Source organism: Bidens hawaiensis, unplaced genomic scaffold, assembly GCF_021521415.1.
Source record: "Bidens hawaiensis isolate Kalapana, Puna unplaced genomic scaffold, B.hawaiensis_p1.1 tig00016367_1, whole genome shotgun sequence".
NCBI lineage: Eukaryota > Viridiplantae > Streptophyta > Magnoliopsida > Asterales > Asteraceae > Bidens > Bidens hawaiensis.
This window is the reverse complement of record NW_027492501.1, coordinates 196130-210473: the sequence shown is the minus strand read 5'-3', so window position 1 is coordinate 210473 and position 14344 is coordinate 196130. Positions and strand designations below refer to the sequence as shown.

The following is a 14344-nucleotide window of genomic DNA, read 5'->3' as shown; positions in this document are numbered from 1 at the left end:
GGAGACTAACCGCTCTTCGTGTTGGTTGCTGAAGACGAATGGTTTAAATCGATCAATTGCTGGGGAGATCGATCTGTTTACCGGGGCAGTTTGAATAATTCATATTTGAATCTCTGATGAGAGAGGGTATCTTTTTCTTGATGGTTATCATCTTTTAGATCTAATCTGAAATGAAAAACAGGGGAGTGGGTGGGCGCCCTGGACTTTGGTATATATTAAAGATTATTATTAGTTTTTTTAAGCTTTATTAGGTGGCTAATATAATAATTTAATAAGTGATTAATAGTATATAGTTAATATAATAATTAAATATATATTTTATATTTGTTTAAATATAAAGTAGTATGTGATGACGTGTCGGTTTGTGGAGGTTTGTTGTTGTAGAAAAAAATGGGGTTTTTAAGAAAAGTTTGAAAACTGATATGGCGGTGATGTCCATGTTTGTGAAAGTTTGTTGTTGTGGATGCTCTAAGTTTCCATAATCAGTTTTTCTGCTTATGTAGCTCATGGGATCATGTGTGTGTCCCACGGTAACTAAAGTGGAGCATGTAAACAATCTGTGATTAGTATTGCGGGACCGTCGGTGCATACATGCGGCCTTCGTAACCCCACTATCATATCTTGGCACGATGTAGCGTGTGTTAAACTTCTAACTAGTTTCTTGATATAGCGTGACAATGCGGGTTGACATCAATGGCATGCATGTGCGCCGCGATGATTGGTTTTACCATGCTGGAGATTTAGTGGCCGACAGATTTGTTTTTTGAAATGGTGTGGATTAATAATAAATTTAGGTAAATGGTAAAGTCAAAAAACGAAAAAGGAAATAGGTGTATCCGCTATTGAGAATAGCGGATTAGGACAAAAAGATTTTGGATCCGTCTTTGAGAATGGCGGATCATCTATAATCCGCTATTGAGAATAGCGGATTAGGAACAAACAGATTTAACCCCGTTAGGATGAAAACTTAACCCATTTAACAAACCTAACTAACTAACCTAACCAACCATCTAACCTAACTTTGGATTCTCTTCATTATTGTACACTACAACAAAGGACTGCCCATTATCAAGACCAATCTGCAAAGCTCCCATTGTCAAAGCTGCTAATTCTATCATCTGCCATTTCAAATGTTACCCATTATCACATGCAACTCTACCATTATTTGGATTCTCTTCATTATTGTCCACAACAACAAGATATGAAAGTTGCCAATTCACATTGGATTCCCTACCAATTCACATGCAACCTTACAACTCAGTTCGTTCTAAGATGCGATGAATGTTTGCTTAACATCATGAAGAAGACGAAGACGAGAAAAAAATATGTATATTTTCCTAATCCTCCGTTACAAATAGCAGATTAGGTTTTTATAAAAATACTTTTCCTAATCCGTCATTGGTAATGACGGGTTAGGTTTTAATTTGAACCCCTAATTATCATAATATGTTAAAAATATTAGTTAAATATTAGGGTTTAGGGTAATATCTTATTAAAATATTACGTAATTGTAATATTTAAATATCTTAGTTAAAATTGAAAGCAACAATCTAAAAATAATATATAACATGATCTAAAATTAATTATTAAAAATTCTAAAAATAATATATTACATGTGCTGAATTGAAAGTTACAATCTACGTAATTATTTAATGTCTATCGGATAGCGGTTCAGACAGCCGTGCCACAACAATTGGTCTTGGATGTCTTGGTGGTTGTACACATCTTTGTTCTGGATCTTGACGTTCATCATCACTTGGTGGACTAGAGCCTTCGGGTTGAGTCAGTTGTAGGTCCAAGCTCATCGCGGTTGTTGTACACTAAGAACGGTATAATCGTCATTCTGGAAGTGTCCCGGGTGGTTCGTGTACATCGCAAGAATCATATTACTAGCAGGAGTGCAGTCAATCAAAGAGGATACTCAATTGTTTTCTTGGTGGTTGTTAACATTTGACTGGGTACCTAGTTGAATGCTTGATGATCCCTGCCCAACATTTTGAAATGAAGGTCGATAACCGGCTTGCCAATCTAGTGTTGCCCCTCCAAATTTTGAGGGACCCTCCCCATAGTTGGGAGTAGGGCCTCCAAAATTTGAGGGACCCTCCACATAGTTGGCTCTAGGCCCTCCAAAATTTGAGGGAACCTCCCCCTCATCATCATGTACAAGCTCTACCCGAGGTCTTTGTCAACCATGACGCCCCCGACCACGCGAAGCACGTTGGGGGAGAGTGTTATCCGGTCTCAAATCCGGTTCACTAGGCTGTATATATGAAGGCTAATCAACATGGTAACATGCAACCCTGATATAGGGTGATATTATTTTTTAAGAAACTATGACAATTTGTTTATTTATCAATAATAAATACCACCATCCTTCCACTTTTTAATTCCACCCTCCTTCCATTTCCTTATTCAAGCATCAAATGTCTTCTTCTTTGTCATTCAATCCCTTTGTGGTACAGTTATATTATGGGGTGAAGTGTCATACACACAAGGGATTGTTATAGGTGCTCCGATAACTTGTAGCATTGCGTTCTTAGTTATCAGATCAATTATTTTGAGTTGGTTGACAACATATGTAGATGTGTTCAGATTGACCGTCAATGTTGTTGTCTAGAGTTAACACTCTACTATGAATACAATTGAGGTTCATATACCTCACATATTCACCCAGAAAGTGATATGTATATAATATACCAACTAGCTTCCCTTGTTCCGGGTTACACATGTAAAATTCATGTGGCGTGGTCGACGGTAGTTCCATACTTGCAACAACATGAATATGCTAGTTCCTCAATCATTGAAGACTATGATGAAAGTTATTCTACTTCCTTTTAATTATTTTTATACTCAATAATATGTTGTAAATGCTAATACATAAATTGTTTTTTGTAAGACTCTCATGCTGAAGAAATTGAAGACATGACATAGAGTGAACCATCTGTTTCTGAATATGAATCGAAGGACGACGAAGCACTCCCTCCTTTTCCTCAACAACAAAGTCAGGGACTTACCAATTTTACTAACTTAATGTTGTTGGTAGAGGAATGGATGAAGAGTATATCACCATGGATACTTTTGCGGAAGATGAAATGGAGTTTTGATGTAGATGTCGTGCTCTAATAAAAAACAAGTATTTATATAACTTAAGTACCTATAACTAGTACGGGTAAGTATGGTCGTCTCCACAAGGAATCAGTGGAAAGTGCAAGTAAAATGCATTACCATTAATTATTATTCTAGGCGGACAGTCGATGTCAAGCAAATTATAAAGATGATTATAAGAAAACACGGTTATTTGGAAAGTTTGTAAACAATAATGAGAAAAAGATTCACTTCAGGTTCAAGTAATGTGATGACCGATTAATCACATATTCATAAAATTAATTGCGCAGTAATTACTAAACCTAACAGTTGGTTTGTGAGGACAAACGATACCCTAACCGAATTGTTGACACAACTGAACCCCGGTTTACCCAATTACCAGTTTAATGAATGAAACCCAATTCTAAACAATGACTAATGATTAATGGTTCAATGACATAAGAGCTAACCCTACATGTGATGAACACAACCAGAAAAGTGATGCAAAGTTTGATAATCAAAATCATAAACTATTTAAACAATCAATTCATAATGTAAAACAAGATTAAAAACAATCAATCAAGTTCATACTCATTCAAAACATAGAATCTGATCAAAGTTAGTTTACACAAAACCCTAGCCTAAAGTGAATACAATGGTTTTAGCCTGACATCGGCATCACGAAGGATTCGCTTATCTGATGAGAGGATGAAAACATGCGATGAACAGACGAACCGGAGGCTTCGGAATGATGCAAAATCGTCCTAGGGCTTATACTTGGTTGCTGGAATGAAGGTTAGGTCGAATGGGGGCTGAAAAACTGATTATATCAAAGTTAGGGTACTTTTTCCCATCAGGAGGATGTTAGCGCGGAGGGGTGAGACTTTAGCGCCGCGCTAAAGACTCAAAATTATGATGATCTTAGAGATACGCTGAAATCACCATCAGGACCCCTTAGCGCCGCGCTAAGGGCGTTTGACAGAATTTATTTATTTTCTTCATTTATTTTGCATAGGAAAACGTCTCTAAGATCATCAGAATTTTGAGTCTTTAGCGTGGCGCTAAAGTCTCACCCTGGGATGTTAGCGCCACGCTAACATCCTCCTAACGGGAAAAATTACCCTAACTTTGATATAATCAGTTTTTCAGCCCCCATTCGACCTAACCTTCATTCCAGCAACCAAGTACAAGCCCTAGGACGATTTTGCATCATCCTGAAGCCTCCGGTTCGTCCGTTCATCGCATTCTTTCATCCTCTCATTAGTTAAGCGAATCCTTCGTGATGCTTTCATTCTCTCATGAGTCTTCGATATCTTCGTTCCAAGCCCGTAATTCATCCCGCTAAGCTTCCTTAACATCAAGTATCCTGAAACACATAAACACGCTTGAAGTACCAAAGTTCACATAATATTTAAGCAAAAATTAAACAAATAATATAATAATATACACGACTTTTGCCCGACCATCACATCCCCACACTTATCTTTTGCTTGCCCTCAAGCAAACTCTTATGAAACACATACACCTCGATCGATGATTCATAAATTACCACGATTAATATTAGTAAGGTATAAGGTCATACCCAATTCCCAACAACAACTGACACTGTCAAGGTTGATAACCCACAAAAAAAATTAATGTTACAATTTAAAACTATGGGACCGCCCAAACGAGTGTACTTTGTTTCTGGTTAAGGCACACATGGTCACACCCCTCATAATATAACATCTCTCCTCTCAGTTTAATATCTGGACTAGCAAAAGATGTGCTAGTATCACTTTGATCTCAGTATCACTCATAAGCAAATATTCAACCATAAAGCCGCTTTGACACAAATGCAAATCAAGAGGTCTTAAAAGGGTTGTAACGGGGCTAGGTGTAAGGGTATGGAAGGGAATTTTTGAAGTAGCTCAGACGATCCGGTTTATTATAAAACAACTAAATAAACAATGACTTAATTTATTCCAACGACTAAACAACTAAACAAACTCACTGACTTTCATTTACAACCAATACTGACTAGAACATTGACTCTTTTTGAGCCTTTCTTTGACTTTTTATTATTTTTTTTCTTTTTTTTTCTCTTTCTTTTAACATAAATGAACTACTGAATACATAACTGAATATACACAGACATATTTTTTAGCTTTTTCCTCAATTTTTTTTAAAGCATAATAATGTAATGCTTAATATTGGAACAAATACAGATACAAAATCAAAAACAAATACAATTACAAATAAACCTAGTAAGCCGATCGTCCCGTAACATAATGACGGGGTTAACCAAATGAAAAATAAGTCCAAGAAAGGTTTTCTAAGGACCCAACCCCCCGCCCCTCACTTTAACCATCCTCATATGTATAATGTATGAGGCCCCAACCCCCCAGTACCCACACTCTCGCTCATCCAGACGAGGCTTAACCTAATTGCCTCTATCACTTTTGCATTTTGCCAACTACGATCCCGTAATCCATGAACATCAATGAAAGCACTCAAATGACATGTGTGTACTATATATTATATGTGTATTATATATATTTGGGTCAACTCACACACGTACCGGAGGAATATGGCTGACGATATAAACATGTGTACCTGTCCCCATGACTCGTTATCCCCGCCTAAACGATCCCATTTTCAATTTTTCTTTTTGAAAACATTTGCATGGGAAGACTTTCGAGAAGCTTAAAAACTGACCATGACCAAAGACCTCTACTTGGCATTAATAATAGCAATAAATTATTTACAATTCTGGCTTTTGCACACAATCAAGACACTATAAGGCAAAAAGTTTAATTGTCCTCAATGTTTAAAATTTAGCATTAAAAATATATTATTGAGTACGGGGTTAAAATTTTACTGATTATAAATTTTAAAATTGGGCTTATTGTGATGGTCCTAAAATTATACAACTATACAATTACACTTTTAACAATAAAACTAATAAAACAAAGAAAACTATGAAAACGAAATCACCTGATATAGGTAACTCGTGTGCACTCGCGATTGCTCTAGATGAACATGTCTCCTCAACTCACTCAACAATATCTGAATCAACTGTAGCAAAAGGAACATGAAAGCACGTCGGATATCCGAAACCTCGTAACTTAAAATTCTTTCACCGAAACACTATAAAACTCCGCCTTTTCCGTGTGGCATCCCCACACTTGAATTTTCCTACAGTGGTACGCTTGAAATAAAACGGTTAAACAAACTAAAAAAAATAAAATAAAATAAAATACAAATTGAAAATAAAATCCGGGTTGCCTCCCGATTAGTGATAAGTTTTTGTTAAGGTCTTCAGCCAGACCGTTACCTGGTATGACTTTTACTGTGGTCTAAGCGGACACTTCCCTACCGAATTTCCTATAAAAGCTCGGTAGTTGACACATCTCGGCTCCGCTTCTTCCTTCATGTTCAATATGTCTAATAAAAAAATATGAGTCGGTGTGAATGAACATTTACCTTCAACGTTTCCCACATATGCACGGTAATTCACACATCGAGCCCGCACCCTCTTTCTTGAGATTAATACACTAGGATTCGATCGTGGTCGAACCGAACATTTTCCCACCGAATTTCCCGTGTATGCTCGGTAATTAAAATTTTGTGCCCATACCTTCTTCTCTATGGTGGACATGTGTGTAAACTGAATACAAGGCCACTTCACTATATTTTGTTCAAGGTCTTCCAAACTCACTTTCCTCTTCTTTGAACTTGCACCATCACCCCAATCTTCATTTATATGTGTAACCAAAATGGGAGAACGACTGAGATTCACCTGGGTTACTTCAGTCACCGGTTCTTTAAAGGTTACTATGTCTTCAATCGGGTCTAAACATTCAACTTCATGCCCCAAAAGATCTGAACTCTCCCCCTTTATGTCATCATCATCAACCACAACTGATGCATTCATTGGCTCTTCGGTCACTAGAGGAATTGGTGTGGTATTATTCTCCAAAACTAGATCCTCAAATTCATTCTCTGAAAGATCAAGAGCCTCTTCTATCACTTCCTCATCAACCATGGCACCACTAGCCAACTTTTCTTTTTCTCGTTCAATTTGAGCCACCTCTTCTAATAGTTGACTCACCAGCTTATCTTGAGCGTCATTAAACGTCTCCTAGAGTTCTAACCTCTAATTTAAATCCTGATTGTGAGCTTCTTGATCTCTCTTCATCTCCTTCAGAAAATCCATAACATCTTTCCAAGACACTTCTTTTTTTCCCAAAGAAACTTCTTGATCTTGTTGATAATTTCTTTGATATGTACCACCATGATTATAATTTTGAGGGACTTCCTCGTATATTGGTTTAGGATGTTCATGGTAGTAGTAGTAATCCTCCTCTTGATAACTTACAAAACTTGGCGTATCAGACCCTTCACTATCATACTCCGAATCATCCTCAAACCGGTACAATTAATTCTCTTCTAAGATTGAGAATTGCTTAGATACGAGTTTTCATGGTGACCTGTTTTTGACCCATAATAACCCGTATAATCAGATTGAGGTGATGAATAATTTTGGTACCGCATGTTGCGATCCTGCTGCTTGAAGCTCCTTTGGTTATCTGACTTGTAGAAGCCTTAAGAGTTTGGTGAAGGTGGCCATGATATGAATCGAAGGACGACAAAGCACTCCCTCCTTTTCCTCAACAACAAAAACAAGTATTTTTGATGTAGATGTCGTGCTCTAATAAAAAACAAGTATTTATATAACTTAAACACCTATAACTAGTATGGGTAAGTAAGGTCGTCTCCACAAGGAATCAGTGGAAAGTGCAAGTAAAATGCATTACTATTAAATATTATTCTAGGCGGACAGTCGATATCAAGCAGTTTATAAAGATGATTATAAGAAAACACGGTTATTTGGAAAGTTTGTAAACAATAATGAGAAAAAGATTCACTTCAGGTTCAGGTAATGTGATGACCAACTAATCACAGATTCATAAAATTAATTGCGCAGTAATTACTAAACCTAACAGTTGGGTTGTGAGGACAAACGATACCCTAACCGAATTGTTGACACAACTGAACCCCGGTTCACCAAATTACCAGTTTAATGAATGAAAACCAATTTTAAACAATGACTAACGATTAATGGTTCAATGACATAAGAGCTAACCCTACATGTGATGAACACAACCTGAAAAGTGATGCAAAGTTTGATAATCAAAATCATAAACTGTTTAAACAATCAATTCATAATTTAAAACAAGATTAAAAACAATCAATCAAGTTCATACTCATTCAAAACATAGAATCTGATCAAAGTTAGTTTACACAAAACCCTAGCCTAAAGTGAATACAATGGTTTTAGCCTGACATCGACATCATGAAGGATTCGCTTATCTGATGAGAGGAAGAAAGCATGCGATGAACGGACGAACAGGAGGCTTCGGGATGATGCAAAATCATCCTAGGGCTTGTACTTGGTTGCTGGTATGAAGGTTAGGTCGAATGGGGGCTGAAAAACTGATTATATCAAAGTTAGGGTAATTTTTCCCGTCAGGAGGACGAGGACCAGGGGTGAGACTTTAGCGCCGCGCTAAAGACTCAAAATTATGATGATCTTAGAGATACGCTGAAATCACCATCAGGACCCCTTAGCGCTGCGCTAATGGCATCTGACAGAATTTTCTTTATTTTCTTCATTTATTTTGCATAGGAAAGCGTGCCAATCATCATGAGTCTTCTATATCTTCGTTCCAAGCCCGTAATTCATCCCGCTAGGCGTCCTTAACGTCAAGTATCCTGAAACACATAAACACGCTTGAAGTACCAAAGTTCACATAATATTTAAACTAAAATTAAACAAATAATATAATAATATACACGACTTTTGCCCGACCATCAAGTTTTGGGACGAAAAAGACCCAGAAATACGTTTAAATGTGTATTTCACTTCAAAAAGCCAAGTTGATTACGACGTCAGAATGTGGAATATCAACCACAACAGAGAGACATTTATGGCAGAAACCCGACCCAAAGTCTTGACAACGAAATGTAAAAGTATCAAGGAAACAAACAACCAGCACGATACCTCTCAACCATGTCTTTTGACATGCACGGCAAGAAAATTGAAAGATTCCAATTGTTTCGAAATTACAACATGGACACCGGCTCACTCATATGTCACCACTACTTCTCGCAACAACAACAGAGCCCTAAGATCAAAAGTTGTAGCAGCCCGCATCCAACAACAAGTTCTTGCAAATGTATCACTAGTTGTGAAACAAATTAAGTCTCTGATCAAAGTGAAATTGAATGTTGATATCACTAACGGTAAGGCTCGGGTTGCCGGGACAAAAAGCCATCGATAACATATACGGTAGCTGGGATTGAAAAATTCCATGAATTACCAATATACATAATGGTAAGTGATATCAACATTCAGTTGCACTTTCCACTGATTCCCTGTGGATTCGACACCTTACTTTCTCTAGCTAGTAAAGGTAATTTATAAGTGTTTTTGATTGAAATTTTGACATCGATCAAGATCTCCGTGATGACCAAGAAATTCGATAGAATCATCCAGAGAGATCGAGCACCAAGACGCCAACCAAACCGTGAACAGCAGGCATCGTACTATGATTTTGATGAAGGAGTCCAAAGGGCATTTGTTCCACCACCAGATAGAGGAGTTCAAAGCCACTTCATCCCACAAGTGGCTACGAATCCTCTACCGATCATTATCCCGGCCAGACGTGGAAGGACTTTTTCAGTGAGGCTAAATAGTTTGACAGGGTAACCTGCGTTTCATGGAAAGGCTACAAAAGAACCATACCGTGATTTCAACTCGATATGTGCACTCATCTCAAGTTAAGGCTTTACTGCGGAAGAAGTGAAGACGGTAGTCTTCTAGTTTAGCTTGAAAGATGCAGCGAAACAGTGTCGTTGCCATCAGCTAGTATCTTCATTTGGGGGCTTGGAGCAACAGTTTTTAGATGAGTATTATACACCGTAGAGAACCACCGAGGCTCGCAACAACATTTGAAATTTTCAGCAAATTACCGGCGGAACCTTTAATGAATCATTCCAACGGTTTTAACGATTGCTGAGAACTTGTTTGCATAATGGAATCCCCTTATGGGAATTGATAAAGGAATTCCACGATAGTCTCTCAAATTATGATGTTCGTGATCTCCAAGCCACCAAGAATGGGCCTTTTCTTGTAAACGAGGAGAATGTGGATTGGGGGCATTTGGAGAGACATGAAAATAATTTGAAGAAGCAAGCACAGTCAAACAGGATGGCAAAAAGAGCGGTAGTAAAATCAGTTGAAAGACATGGTTCAAATGACATAATGGATAGGCTGGAAAATAAGATGGATAGGTTGCTGGTTGCAGGTGTGCAAGGAGCAGGGAATTATGGGAAAACATGTCCGGTATGTGAAGGTTGTGTTGATTTAGGGCATGCGGTTGCGAGTTGTGGGGTTGTTCAAGATGAAGAAACTGAGGGTGAGGAGGTCAAATATGTGCAGGGTGAAAGAAAATAAAATGATATGAGTTCAAATACTTATCATCCGGGCCTCAGGAATCACCCCAACTTCAGTTATGGAAACCCGAACACGCAGCAGAACCCGAATTTTCATGGTAGTTCTCAGAAGACAGGATATCAATCGAACCAGAAACAGTACAAGAATAGTTCGGGTAGTGGTCAGAGTGGGTACAATTAAAGAGACTCTGGGGTTATAACAAGGGTTATCAAAAGAGTTATCAGCAAGGGCAAGGAAATTCCTTGGGTAACAAAGAAGAGTCTATGAAAGATGTTGTGAATTTTTTAAAGGAGATGAAGAGAGATCAAGGAGCTCAAACCAAGACTGTAAATCAAATGAAGGCAAATCAAGAGACTCAGAATAAGGCATTGAATCAGAGGTTGGAGCTTCAAGAGAAGGCAAATGCTGCAAGAGATAAACAAGTGAGTCAAATGGCTAAAGAAATAACGAGCCTAAAGCGAAATCCATCCAAGTTACCGAGTGACACCTTGAAGAATCCTAGCCATCATAATAACATTTCTTCAAGTGGAAAGAACACCCACATTAACTAGGTAAGTACCCTTGGTAAGGTTTATGATAACGGGGTAAATTCATCATCATCCTTCATTGAAGGAATGGTGGAAGACCGGGGAAATGGGAACAATGATGATGAGGTGGAGATTATACCAATAAATAAACCGAAAAAGTCAATTAATAAAAATTCAAACGAATCGGTAAAAAAAAAGAAACACCAATCACCAAGGAGACATGGCCCATGGGTAAAACCGTTCCGTTTCCTCAGGCATTTGGTGAATCCCGCAACATCATCACCAAAAAAAGAGGGGCCCACAACAGGAGGAAATGTGCGAAGTCTTTAAACAAGTAAAAATTAATTACCCCTCATTGATGCTATTACACAAGTCCCCGCATATGCTAAGTATTTGAAGGACTTGTGTACTAAAAATGAACTCATAATATGCCTAAACAGGTCGATTTAACGGCTAATGTGAGTTCGGTTTTGACGGGAATCCTCCCACCCAAGTTACAAGTTCGGTAACGCCAATAATACCATTCAAGTGGGTGATTTTAAAATGACGAGGGCGTTATTAGATCTTGGAGCGGGGTGAGTATTCTCCCAGGAAGCTTATATGACCAATATGATTTTGGTACACTTATAAAAGCCGACACCACTATGGTGTTAGCCGATTTGACACTTAAGCTTCTTAGTGGAATTGTTACTGATGTGATTGTTATGATCAAGGATTTTTATTACCTGGTCGACTTTCTGGTTCTTGATTATGTCACAGTTGACCCAAAACAGCAACCAAACGTGATTCTCGGTACGCCGTTTATGGCAACCGCTAATGCTTTAATAAACTGTGAAACCTGAGTAGTCGACATGTCTTTTGGGAATAAAAATCTTAGGTTGAATGTTTTTATCAAACGTGTTTAACCCTCTGGTGAGTGATGAATGATTCGCAGCTGAAATCATTGACGGGTTGAATCCTCATGAAATGAGGAAGATGCGATAGAGGAGTATGTTATTTTTGAGTATGTTATTTTTCGCAGGACAGCAGTTGAGCATTCACATCAGTTGGAGAAGGAAGAAAGAGAGGTTGAAATTTATTCTGCAAGTTTCGGTAAACCACCATGGTCTCAACTGGTGGAGATACTATTGGACGTCATTGACTCCAAGTTGAGACCTTCACTTGAGAGTCCACCCATGGTTGAGATGAAGGAACTCCCAAAACACCTCAAATATGTGTTCTTGGGAGACAACAACACATTACCAGCCATCATCGCCTCAAATTTAGAAGAAAGTCAAGAAAAGGCTTTGATGGAAGTGTTGAAAGAGCATAAATCAGCAATTGGGTGGACGATTGCGGAATTGAAAAGAATTAGTCCGTCTATTGTGATTCATAAGATTATCACAGATCCCGAGGTGAAACCCGCACATGATGCACAAAGACGGTTAAATCCAAATATGCGGGAAGTTGTGAAGAAAGAGGTATTGAAGTGGTTGGATGCGGGAATTATTTCCCTATCTCGGATAGTACTTGGGTAAGTCCAACGCAAACGGTTCCAGAGAAGGCGGGCATTCAGATAACCCGTAATGAAAAAGATGAAGAAATTGGTACTCGACCGGTGACCGGGTGGCGGATTTGCGTTGACTACCGGAAGTTAAACGCAGCGGCATCTAAAGATCATTTCCCTCTACCGTTCATTGACCAAATCATCGAAAAATTATTTTGTTAAAAATTTTATTGCTTTTTAGATGGCTACTCGGGGTACAATCAAATTGCTATCCACCCCGATGACCAACGTAAAACCACTTTCACGTCTCCATACGGTACTTTCGCATTTAGACGAATGCCTTTTGGCTTGTGTAATGCCCCGACCACCTTTCAAAGGTGCATGTTGAGTATCTTTTCAGATATGGTCGGGGAATCACTTGGAATTGATATGGATGATTTTTCTATTTTCTGCTCATCTTTTGATTCATGTTTGAACTAATTAATAAAGGTTTTAAAAAGATGTGTGGAAATGAATCCGGTCTTAAGTTGGGAAAAGAGCCATTTCATGGTTCAAGAGGGAACAATTTTAGGACATGTCATCTCGAGTAAGGGGGTTGAGGTTGACCAGGCAAAAGTTAATGTCATATCTAATTTGCCACCTCCTATAAATGTTAAGGAATCCGATCATTTTTGGGACATGCCGGATTTTACCAACGGTTCGTTAAAAAATTTAGTGGCATCACGAAACCGTTGTGTAAATTGCTTTTAAAAGATATACCATCTGTTTTTTATGAAGATTGTTTAAATGCATTTAACGTTTTTAAAAACAAATTCGTTGAAACCCCAGCTTTTCAATCACCTGAGTGGTCACTTCCATTTGAAATTATGTGTGATGCAAGTGACTATGCGGTTGGGGCTGTTTTGGGTCAACAGGTGGATAAGAAACCCGCTTCCATTTACTATGCAAGCAAAACCCTTTCCGATGCTCAAATAAACTATACAACTACAGAAAAGGAGTTGCTTGCAGTAGTATATACAATGGATAAGTTTAGATCATATATTTGTGGGAGCAAAGTTATTGTGTTTTCAGATTACAACCCTGTTAAGTATTTGATGGAGAAGAAGGATGCAAAGTAGCGCTTGATTAGATGGATTTTGTTGATCCAAGAGTTTGACGTGGAGATACCTGATAAAAAAGGAAGCGAGAATGTGGTTGCTGATCACTTATCTAGACTTACGGGTCAAGAGGAAGAAAACACGAGGGCTATAAATGAATCATTCCCGGACGAGCAATTGTTTGCTGTTTCTACCTTACCATGGTATGTTGATATCATTAATTTTTTTGTTGCAGGTACCAAGAATTCTGCCCAAGAAGAAGAAACATCAATTTATGTCTAAGGTGAAACAATACGTGTGGGAAGACCCAGACTTGTTTAAAATTGGGGCTGATCAAGTCTATCGGAGATGCATTTCAGATAAGGAGATTCGAACTGTGTTGTCACACGCATACTCGCATGCGGTGGACATATCAGCGGGAAAAAATGGGTCATAAAATTTTAGCTTGTCGTTTTTATTGGCCTAGTTTATTTAAAGATGCAGCAGAATATGCTAAGAATTGTGTGAGATGTCAACAATTAGGTAGCATTTCCAGGAGGAATGAGATGCCCATGCAACCAATCCTTGTTGTGGACATCTTTGAAGTTTGGGGATTGATTTTATGGGTCCGTTCCCAAATTCCTACGGGAATTACTATATCTTGGTTGTG

General features: G+C 38.2%; 1 protein-coding gene across 1 annotated transcript; it reads left to right on the top strand.

Annotated features, from left to right (window-relative positions):
* Positions 1-10848: 10848 nt before the first annotated feature.
* LOC143551355 (uncharacterized) lies at positions 10849-13716 on the top strand. The gene is made up of 5 exons (XM_077041813.1): positions 10849-11007; positions 11553-11617; positions 12134-12572; positions 13088-13295; positions 13376-13716. The coding sequence occupies exons 1-5, from the start codon at positions 10849-10851 to the stop codon at positions 13714-13716; spliced, it is 1212 nt and encodes a 403-aa protein (XP_076897928.1).
* Positions 13717-14344: the final 628 nt, after the last annotated feature.

Bases quoted from the DNA above. Each gene is read 5' to 3' on its own strand.
- LOC143551355 (XM_077041813.1), top strand. From the start codon at position 10,849: ATGAAAGATGTTGTGAATTTTTTAAAGGAGATGAAGAGAGATCAAGGA. The intron at 11,008-11,552 runs GTGAGTCAAATG...ATGCCTAAACAG, and splicing joins ATGCTGCAAGAGATAAACAA to GTCGATTTAACGGCTAATGT. The intron at 12,573-13,087 runs GTATTGAAGTGG...TAATTAATAAAG, and splicing joins GGGAAGTTGTGAAGAAAGAG to GTTTTAAAAAGATGTGTGGA.